General features: G+C 37.1%; 1 protein-coding gene across 4 annotated transcripts; it reads left to right on the top strand.

The window, feature by feature from the left end:
* The first annotated feature begins 2,969 nt into the window (after window positions 1-2,969).
* On the top strand, window positions 2,970-11,259 carry LOC148878783 (putative methyltransferase PMT3). 4 transcript variants are annotated; one of them, XM_088960148.1, is made up of 8 exons: window positions 2,970-3,355; window positions 4,867-5,338; window positions 5,487-5,651; window positions 5,761-5,943; window positions 6,975-7,569; window positions 9,180-9,292; window positions 9,406-9,626; window positions 10,547-11,259. In XM_088960148.1, the coding sequence occupies exons 2-8, from the start codon at window positions 5,069-5,071 to the stop codon at window positions 10,863-10,865; spliced, it is 1,866 nt and encodes a 621-aa protein (XP_088816274.1). In that variant the 5' UTR covers window positions 2,970-3,355; window positions 4,867-5,068; the 3' UTR covers window positions 10,866-11,259. The 4 variants fall into 4 exon arrangements, with proteins under 4 accessions (XP_088816274.1, XP_088816273.1, XP_088816275.1 ...); XM_088960147.1 differs by having other exon boundaries at window positions 2,984-3,539; XM_088960149.1 differs by having other exon boundaries at window positions 3,321-4,744.
* Window positions 11,260-11,526: the final 267 nt, after the last annotated feature.

The raw sequence follows: 11,526 nt of genomic DNA, 5'->3' as shown, positions 1-11,526 counted from the left end.
GTAAAATGTAATAATCAATCAACATTTTCAAATGATAATCAATCAATCGTATGATAAAAGCATGGTTTTTAAAACCGACCCGGAGACCGAATCTGTCACTGTTAGGGGTTCGGTTACTAGGTCGAACGGTCTGACCCACTCTGATAAAAAAAATAAAAAACGGTTAAAATCGTTTGAATGGTTAATCGTTCGAGTCAGCAGTTTGCTGACCAAAATCAATGGTTTTTGGAGAAAATCTGGTTTTGGGGAAAAACGGAATCGGTCACTGAACTGGTTCCCAGTTTTTTTGGTCTGACCGTCCGGTCTAGTCCGGTTTGAAAACCATGGATAAAAGCGATAATCAATAGCACGGTTTGGTTAATCGAATCATGGGTTTTTTTTAGGACCGAACTAGTACTATCGGTTTTTGGAAAACTAGTAACCAAAACCGAACCGAAACCAATCGGTTTTTCGATTTTTTAGTTTTTCAATTTTTATAATATATTATAAAAACATATATAAATATACAATAAAAATTATAAATATATATGTGTTTATATATAAAGCATATTTATTAATTTATAATATATAAAAAATAAAAAAAATATATAGAATATATGTATACCGGTCTGTTCGGTTAACTGCTGATTTTCTATATTGGTTAACCGAAATCGAACCGGTACCTTCGATTTTTTTGGTCAGTTTGGTTTTTTGATTTATTTTGCTCACCCCTATCAATAGGTATTTATAGGGGGGTTCATAGTAATTGGGAACATCATAAAAATTGCCGGGTATTATAACTTATTTTTAATGAATCAAATGCCTGTCTAAGTGTTCCGAACCGTTGGACCAGAAAAATCAGAAACCAATCATTGTTTTACTCCAAAATAGTTGATTTGGTCAGCAAACCATTGACCTAAATGGTCGAACCATCGAATCATTTGACCTGGGAATGATATTTGGCCGTTTTTTAGGTTTTTTAATTTTTATCAAAGAGGCTGTCCGTTCGGACCGAACAGTGGGACCATTAGACCCAGAACGGTTCCCTGTCCGGTTGTTAGAGTCAATGAATTCACCTAAAATATTGTGAGAAAAACTGAACCCATTACAAATCCCCAATTTTTATTGTTTATTTCTGTTTATTCCCATTTCAAGACAACCGCAAGAAATGCGAAAAAGGTGATTTATGAATATTTGAATTTTACAAAAATACAGAAAAAAATTACAACCAACTTTTACATAAAACCAGCTAACCAGATAAATTACCAAAAATAAAGCTAACCAAATAAGAAATGGTATGAAATGCGTGCAATACACTTGCACAACAGTTTCTCTTGAAAAATAGTTTCCATTCCAAACACTATATAATTAAGGAGTAGGGGTGTCAATTGGATTCGATTTGGTTTGATCCGATCCAATTCAGTGTGAATCCATTATAAATGAATTAGGTCTAATCTAATCTAATGAATATTTTGGATCATTTTGAATTGGTCCAAGTTAATGTATAATTCATTTAATCTGTTCAAATTTGTTTTAATTTGAATTGGTTCTAATCCAAATTTGATGCCTATATTTTTATCTTCTATCAATGGACTAGATATTGACTCAATCCAATCCAATTTAAATTCAATCAGGTCCAATCCAATTCAATAAATACTTTGGTCCATTTAAGTTTGGATTGGTCCAATTTAATATGTGTTGTTGGTCTTGGTCCATTCAATCCGTCCAATTTGATTTTGGTTTGGATGGGTCCAACCCAAAACCGATCTATTGACACCCCTAACAAGGAGTAAGGATGTTGCTTCTGACTGGTCCAATTTGGTGCAGTGGAAGTGCTACCTTTAGAAGATCTGGACTGTCTGGTTCATTTGGATTTGTGTTCATATGTTTTTCAATTGTCTATTGTCTATGTGAGTTGAGATCTTCCAATAAAACATGTGGATATGCTGATCACAACACATTGTTGGCCATGTTCACCCAGTTGCACATTGGAAATATATGTTATACTTTGCATCACCGGTACTCTCAATGTGCACCTGAATCAACATGTCGAGCAATGTGTTGTGAGGTGTACTATACATGGCGGATATTCTCAGGAATGGGATTTGCTCCTCACAGATGGGTGCCTCATAGGCAAGGTTCAAAATATCGATATACTCGATATGTCGGTAGGGGTGTATCGGGCGAATCAATACCTTCTTTTTTTTTTTCAAAACCGGTTCAGAAGGGCTGGTTTAGAACTCCTCCACCCCCGAACTAGTCAGACCCCCGATACACCCACTGTAGGGGCATATCGAAGAGGTCCCGAAACAATACATATAGGCTAATACAAGCTGATACTTTGAACCTTACTCAAAGGCATATCCATCGTGCATTAAGAACATCTCCCATGAATAATAACTTATAAATACAGGAGATGTTCCCAATGCATGATAGAATATGCGTATGAGGTCGATGTGAAACACACCCTGTGTGAGGAACTGATTCGGTCTTATATTCTCAATGTATGCCTGAATGAACATAACTGTCAATATGTTATATCCAACTTCCTAACACGCTTCCAATATCATCTAATCTGGATCTACTGCTCACAAGAATCCTACTCACACGTACTAATAGGATATACAGTTGTACATTGAGAACACTTCATAAATAGTAACATATAAATACCAAAATGTTCCGAATGTACAGGTGCAATGTCCTGTGTAAAACAGTGTGGTAGGATCCTTGTGGGTAGAGTTCAATATCATCTTACACTGCAGGTCAACATATAAGACTGGGACACATGTCTCAGATGTGGAGTGTTAGATGACGGTGGGAGCGTGTTGAGGCATACTTTGTTGGAGCGGGTCCACCTTCCATATTTTCGCGATATTGACAAAAATACCCTGCCATCCGCTTCGGTACAGGAACCCAACTGAATCTTATCATTTGGTAGCAAGCAATAAATGGGTTCCATCTATAAACGCTCAACATTAAAAGTACCGTCCACAGCATGGATGATGGAACCCCACCTCCCAAAAATGTTTTTCCATCTTTTATGCCAGACGATTCTAATGATCACGTACAAAAAAGAATAAGGACTACGTGCTTCCTCCTCACTCAAAACCATCAGATTTTCAATCTCATTCCATCATTTTATGATCCAACGACTAGAGATCTGGCTACAAGTTAATACGATGTTTCAATGTTGCTTTATCTTCACCAAAAATTAACCGAACTTTTTTCGTGAAAACACCTCTCTGGCTCTCCTCTCTTTCAGACTTTCACTCTGTCTGGTCTCTGTAAATTCCCCAAAAGGAACAAAACAATAAAGAATGAAGCATCTTTGGAATTTTTGCGAGATCTCACATTCTCAACTCACTCTCTCTGTTCGGTAACTCGCTCGTGCCTCCTCTTCGTTTATCGGCCTTTTTATACTCACTCTCATCACTGTCTCTGCCTCTCCTCCGAGGCCATAGCTAAATCTAGGGTTTTCGTTTTCGTGTATCGATTCGTTAATCCTCTTTGGATATCGAAGATCTCTTTCAGAGTCTAGATCTAGATCGCATTTAGAATCAGTAAGTTAAGTTTCTTCAATGCTTGTTTATACTTCATATAGCATGGGATCCCTTGTTGGTTCTATTCTGTTTCCTTTTTAATTCCCCTCTTGGTTTTGTTGTCCGATTTGAGAGCGAAGTGCGCGGTTTCTTAGTAGATCTAGTTGAGTTTGGTGTCGGTGTTGAAGAGTTTGGTTGCTTTGATGCTTAGTCATTTGAATTTCGATGGTTTGGGTGGATTTGAGTCTTTGTCTGTCTATGCTGGATTTGGAGCTTGTTTGCGTTGATTGAACGATTGCTTTTATTGTTTTCGCTTTGAGAAGCTTACGGATTTAGCAATCTCGTGGATTATTTTACTTTGAACGAAGTGTTTTGTTTCTGTTTTTTGTTCAAGATCTGCTAGTTGCAGCTTAGCCAGTGATTCAGAGCGTTACTGACTACTGAGTTAGTTGGTTTGTGAATATCTTTCGTATTATGGAAAAAAACATCGAAAATTTGAAATGAGATCAAATTTCGTTTTTTTCCCGTTAAATTTCTTCTTTTTATTTTTTATTAAGTTTTTTAAATACTGCCGACACGGTTTTTCCAAAGAACTCAATTTTATTTATATTTCTCTCACTGGATTTTATTGCAAGCCGTTGTCGGTTGTTAACGTCAAACATCACTACTGTGTATGTGTGGTAACGTGCACTTGAGGTCGGTGGTGTGTAACTGGGGCCAGTTAGAGTAGAATTTGTTAGGAGAACATGGACTGACATAGAGGAAAAAGGGGATTATGCTTCTCAGGCACATTTCATTACGTGATTCTGATAACGTTCATTAATTAATGCCAGCGGATTTCTCTAAGAACTATTAAATTCGTTCTAACTATTGGTGCCTTTGTGGTTGTAAGTTGGATTTGTGATCTTTTTGCTTGAAAATTTGCTCGTTCTTTCGTGAACTGGTTATAAATTTAATATGCGTTAAATGGGTTTCTCTAACTTCCAAGCTTTTAGCTGTTGAAGGGACTTTGGTGATATCTTCCTTATAGTGGTTGCATTTGGTTTTGTGGAACTTGTGACTATTCTCTTCGTTCTATAGCTTCAGATGATCAATCGCTTAAGGATGATTCCTTTTTTCCTTGGGAAACTTCTAAGTTATTTAGGTTTTAGCATCTCTCAATATGGTTGACTATGTGAAGATCAAGGATATTGATTGCCATGTATTTGTCCTTAAATGATCTATAAGTTCAGTCTTTAGATAACTCCTTTCTAATTTCTCTTTTATAGAACTCTGTGTTTGATTCTTCAAGCTATACATGCTCTGCTTTATGGACCTTGCTGACAGTTTCTATCTTTGATTTTTACAGGGTCATGCTTTAGCCTCTGTTTCTTTATCTGGATCAAACATCTATGCGAGGAATTTCATATCATTAAACTCTAATTGAAGCAAGGTTGCAGAACAGTGGTTTGGGAATGGATATTGGATTTCTATAGGATCAATTTCTCATCTTTTTAATGCTGTGGTGGGACTAGAGTTAAAATTTACTAGTGATTCTTGACACCAAAACAATGAGGGGAAGAGCTGATGGAGCCCAAAAAAAGCGACTTGTCACTGGATTGTGTGTTGTGGCAACTTTTCTTATATTTCTATTTGTTTATTATGGATCCTCTTTTGGGTCTCGAATTCATCACAGTGCATCAACTCTTGAGTATGGAAGTAGATCCTTAGTATCCTATTTGGGAGGTAATGATGACTCTGATCTTGGCAGCAAGCAAGATGAATCTTCCACCACATTTGGGCAAGATGGAGAGGATGCTGTTGCACCTAAGAGTTTTCCTGTGAGTTTTCTTTTTCTTTTTCTGTTTAAGCTTTGCTGGCCTCAGATTTTGTTCTTTTCCTGTGAAACAAATTTATCAACCTATGCTTCCTAATTATTTTTGTGTTATATTAATAAAAACATTCTATAATTTCTTGTTTGCATTTTAGGTTTGTGATGATCGGTATTCAGAGTTAATACCCTGCCTAGATAGGAACCTTATATACCAGATGAGGTTGAAGCTGGACTTGTCTTTGATGGAGCACTATGAGAGACATTGTCCTCCACCTGAAAGGCGATACAATTGCTTGATTCCTCCACCACCAGGCTACAAGGTTGATCATGCTTAAATTTTAAACAAGGAGTGAAGCTAGAAATTCTTTTCTTTTAGTTGTTCCTATAATTCATTTTGTGTCATCTCTTCTGATATCTTCTAATGTACAGGTCCCAATTAGGTGGCCAAGAAGCAGAGATGAAGTATGGAAAGCAAACATACCTCATACTCACCTTGCACATGAGAAGTCTGACCAGAACTGGATGGTTGTTAAAGGTGATAAGATTGCATTTCCAGGGGGAGGCACTCATTTTCATTATGGAGCTGGCAAATATATTGCCTCTATTGCTAATGTAAGATGATTCCCCTTTTAATAATACAAGAAACCAAGAAACATGGAAGTGCTTTACTTTGCATGGTTGTATAGCTGTCCTAGTGTTTTAGAGGGACCTGAAGGAAGGTTTCAAAACCTCTGGACACATGAGGGCATAAGCCTTGAGATTTCAACCTTAACCATTCTACTACCTTTTTTTCTTTAGGCTCCATTAGTTTCAATGTAAAATAGGTGAAGAAATTTTCATTCTAAAATATTTCAGTTATATTTTTTTCTGATAGAAAAATTCTCTACTCCTTTTACATTAACAGAAACACAACCTTAAGAAATAATAGAAAAACCAAAATTTCTTATAAATTAAAAATCTTAGTTTCTATAGGGCCGATGCTGGACTTCCTTGTAACTTTATTTCCCACTGGCTTTTAGTATTATATTTATTTTATGAGGAATTCTATAAATAAAAAAATTACGTAACTCTAGGAAACTTAGCCCTACAGAGTACAGACAGAGTGAGACCCATCTTCATGGATCATACCATGTTTATGGAACAAAAAAATCCAAGAGTTGCCCAAACTCATTGCTTAATAGCAATTCTTGTTATTTTTTCTATGCTGGATATTGACATATCCTTTTTCTGTTGATAAAAAAGGCCGTTACCCTATATTGGTTCCAGCTATCTGGGGTCTTGAGAGGGGTAGACTGGGTATGGTCCTACCCTCTGGCTTTTTTTTTGGCACCAAGTGGCTGCCCTCAAGACTCAAACTGTTATTCACACTTGCCAGCCTGAGATTTTACCATTACACCAAGTAATGGCCCCTAACCTTTTTAAGGCAAATATAAGAAATACATAAAAATAGAAAATTCTAAGAAATAATAGAAATAAGGCCTCCATCAATTTTTGCCTGTTTGATCCATAGTTCCATATTTCTTTTGTCCTTGTTCTCTTGATTACTTGTAACCTTGATTCTCTTCTATATTATTTACTTCTGAAACCTGTCTTTGGTCTGCACAAGTAATGCAATTTTTCTTTCTCCTATTTTGTATTTGCAGATGCTTAACTTTTCAAACAATAACTTGAATAATGGGGGCAGGGTCAGGACAGTTCTTGATGTAGGTTGTGGAGTTGCTAGTTTTGGAGCATATCTTCTTTCATCTGATATCATAGCAATGTCTTTGGCACCAAATGATGTGCACCAAAATCAGATCCAGTTTGCTCTAGAGAGAGGAATTCCTGCATATCTTGGTGTTTTGGGGACAAGGAGGCTACCTTATCCTAGCAGATCATTTGAGTTTGCTCACTGCTCTCGCTGTAGGATTGATTGGCTCCAAAGAGATGGAATTCTTCTTCTTGAGCTAGATAGGTTGCTAAGGCCAGGGGGTTATTTTGCTTATTCGTCACCTGAAGCATATGCACAAGATGAAGAAGATCTCAGAATATGGAGGGAAATGAGTGCTCTTGTGGAGCGAATGTGTTGGAAAATTGCTGCCAAGAGAAACCAGACAGTCATTTGGGTCAAACCACTGACAAATGACTGCTACATGGAAAGGGAACCTGGCACTCAACCGCCTCTCTGCAGATCAGATGATGATCCAGATGCAGTGTGGAATGTTAAAATGGAGGCTTGCATAACACCATACCCTGACCGTGAGTACCCATATCTTCTGACTCATCAGGAAATCTATGAGCTTTTCCAGTTGACTGATTTTATTAGATAAAGTGATGTCAAAGGCATTCTTCTTTTTAACTAAAATTGAGTTGTTTTAGAAACTGAAGTTTTTATAGCACTAAAGGAGTTAACAAGTCTGTTGCTAAACATGCAACTTATGTTCTTTTGTAGGAAAGGTTTAATTCAGATTTGATAAAAAAACTTTAACTCAGATTGTTGCTGTTTACACTTTACAACCTAAACAATTCTGAAATCTTCTCAAAGCACCCACCCTATACAAGCTTCCCCCTAAATATTACAATCAGGAAATTTAGAATTTTCCCCTTCTTCAAGTTCAAGGAAAACTTTTCTGGCAAGCTCTCCACCCTCTACAAAGAATAAGTCCATGTTTTTTCCTAACTTCAACTTCTTTGTCAACCACCGAATTTATATCCACCTTGTGAATTTGAAATCAAATGAAACATCTTCATCATCCTTTTCATCTTCACTGTTTTCTTCTTCTGATTCTCCAGATTCTGGCACACTTTTATTTCTTCCACCTTTCTGAACCATTTCAGCATCAGCTGACTCTGGGCGCTCAATTATTAACTTAGACTTGTAAGTCTGCATCTCATGAGACATAGTCACAATACACACTTCAATATGAATGCAGCCAATCTTGACTGTAACTAGCCTTATTCACTTGAGGTAGATTGATTTTCTCAATCTACCTTATATTTTATCATATGAACCTTTGATGTCTTTTCCTTTTATAAACCTTCCCGAATTTTTCAGAAATGCCTGACCCCCAGAGTCCACCCTTTCAGTCTAGAAAAAAAACTTGAAAACATGGATGATGTGCTGATAGCCTGATATTCAGAACTCTTAGTTTGTTTTACCAAGTTAATTTTCTTTCCTTGGGCATTTGCTCTTAATTGTCTTGTACATCAGGTTCTTCTGCCCAAAATTCACCCCCAATCCCCAACACTTACTTTTGCAAACATACTCCAATGTCCAATCTTTCCTACATCTTTCCAATACCTTCAATGGTACTGGTAACACAAGTGATCCCTAGTTCGTCAGCTGAAGGATTATCATCCTTCACCAGATCATTTTTTGATATTTCATTCTTCTCTATTGCCAACTCTTCCAGGCACCTTATCTGCTAATTGGAAAGAAACTACCTCACTGTCAAACCCATCCCCCAATCCTTCCTCATCAAGCATCATACCCTCTTGTTCCTGCAACTTGAAACCTTTGCCCTTGCTTTCCCCCCTTGCTGTTCTATTTTTCTTCAATGCAATAATAATTACATGGGTTACATGAATTCACTGCCCGATCCTTATATCTCTTCCTGTTACATAATCTAATTCTACAATCTTGTAAAAAAATACAGGACAAACTTTTTTGCAAAATTATGCGACTGACATGCTTTCATAGGATAATGCAACTTACTTTTTTCAGTGCTTTCATAGGCTTGCAGCCTTGCATATGTTTCCTCTTGGTGCCTTTCAACATGTAGTTTATTTGCATATATCCATTCTTGGTTGTCTTTGGAACTGTTCAGAATTTGGATGGTATACTAACTGGTAGCTGTTGGTTCCCTCAGAACAACATAGAGCCAAGGGGAGTGGCTTGGCTCCATGGCCAGCTCGTTTAACTTCTTCTCCTCCCCGTCTCGCTGATTTTGGCTATTCTAGTGAGATATTTAAAAAGGACACGGTAATCCACCTGTTCTCCACTGTATTTAATTTGCATTAGTAACTTAAGCATATTATACATGCATGCAGAAAAACCCATTCTCACCTGGTTCATATATTATTAATGTGATGCAGGAAGTTTGGCGACGGAGGGTAGAGAGTTACTGGAATCTCTTGAGTCCAAAGATTAAGCCTGACACTCTGAGGAATGTGATGGACATGAAAGCAAACTTTGGTTCTTTTGCAGCTGCTCTGAATGACAAAAATGTTTGGGTGATGAATGTTGTGCCAGAAGATGGACCAAACACACTCAAGTTGATATATGACAGAGGTTTAATTGGCACCATACACAGCTGGTATGCAAACTATGCCTTTAAGAATTTTTTTTAACTAAAGAAATTTTTGGACCTTTTTCATCAAAAGTGCTGAACTAGTGATAAAAGGTATTTCTATAAGTGGGTTACTTAATTTCTTTGTTTTTTTTTTTGGATCAATAACAGCACTTTTATTAAAAGAGATAAGTAAGATACAACCAGAAAGGAGGGGTAAAAGGTCTTAACCCTCCCTTTCAAACCCGAAAAAACATATTACAGAATAGCCCAAAACAAATTAGATCTTCCCACCCCCTGTTTAGCCAAGGGGTCAGCCATGGAGTTGGTACTCCTCTTAGCCCATTGAAACCTTATGGTCATGTTCTGAGTTAGTTGCTCAGAACATGGTACTCCTCTTGGTCATGTTCTGAGTTAATTTCTTTGTGATAAAAATGATTAAATTACATTTATCTTTTCCTGTTAATTTGCCTTGTTTTTTCCAAGATAAAAAAATATAGGAGTAACTTTTGCAGTGTCTTTTTAACATATTGAGTGGGGAATTTCCTCTTGTGCTTTTATTTTTGTGCAATGAATTTCTATTATTTCTGTGATTAGGACAGCGTGTATATATATATTCGGTGACAGTGAATAATTGTAGTCAAATTAGTGTTATCGTTGAGCATTCTTAAATGGGCGACCTCTGGTGGCAGCCCTTCAAGGGTAGCTTGTTTCTTGATTGTATCCTTTTGGCCTATTTTACTGTTCCTGTTGTTTCTTGATTGTATCCTTTTGGTCTTATCTGTCATTTTCTTGATAAAAGCGTCCTATTATGATCCAAGGGAGGGAGGGAAAGGCTTCTTTTAAGAGAAGCTGAAATGGAAAATGTAGTCAGAATGAAGATCTGGATATAGGAGGTAGATATGGAAATAAATGCACGTCTGATTAATTGGTATCACTTTTTGCAGGTGTGAAGCCTTCTCAACCTATCCTCGGACTTATGATCTTCTCCATGCCTGGACTGTCTTCTCTGACCTCGAGAAGAAAGAGTGTAGTGCTGAGGATTTGCTGATAGAGATGGACCGCATACTTAGGCCAACCGGTTTTATTATTGTTCGAGACAAGAAACACATAGTGGAGTTCATTAAGAAACGTTTACCAGCACTACACTGGGAAGGAGTGGCAACAGGTGATGCGTCAGATTCAGAGCAGGATGAGGATGAAGTGGTGTTTGTGATTCAGAAGAAAATGTGGCTCACAAGCACAAGCCTCAGGGATACAGAATAGTAAAAGAAAAGGCATGGTTCTTATTGTTTTGATGCTGTCTTATTTCCATCATAACCTTGCCTGCTGGAGGGCCTCACCCAAGGAAGCATGGCCAAAGCAGTAAAGTTGTCATCAATTTTTGTTCTTTTTAATTTTATTTTGTAAACTTTAGTGATGTTTTCTTGTATTCCCTTTTATTTATTAGCCTAATTAAGCCTACACGGTTTGCAGTTGACTACTGTTATCCCCATATCATTCCTGTCTGTTTTTTTTAATTATCAGATATATTTTTTGCTTAGATTAGATCCCCACAAAAGCAACTTAAGCTGATGTTGTTAATCATAGCTTGGACAAGCTTTGCTGGAGTAACAAGAGGAAATGGTCAATAATATTTATCTACCTACAATTGTCTTAACTTTTCTTCTCATGTTATTGGTTCACACCTTTTTTCTCTGTGGATCTCCAATGTGGGAAATCGGTGAGTTTTCGCTATTGTGATTGTTCTGTTGGTTTTGTGGATATATCAACTTGTTTTATCTGTTTGTCGGAAAGGGTAGGTTCTGCATGGATGTGCTAATGTGGATTAGTTTGGTAGGTAGAAAGTAGAGAGGAAGAGAATAGTAAGACTAAGAACCAATGTTTTGGGGACGAGTCTATTGATGTAGGCATGTTTTCCGTGATT

The sequence above is a fragment of the Nelumbo lutea genome, chromosome 1 (assembly GCF_056320005.1).
Source record: "Nelumbo lutea isolate HS-2025 chromosome 1, American lotus-T2T, whole genome shotgun sequence".
NCBI lineage: Eukaryota > Viridiplantae > Streptophyta > Magnoliopsida > Proteales > Nelumbonaceae > Nelumbo > Nelumbo lutea.
Note: the sequence above shows the minus strand (reverse complement) of the source record. Positions and strands in the feature narration are given on the sequence as shown.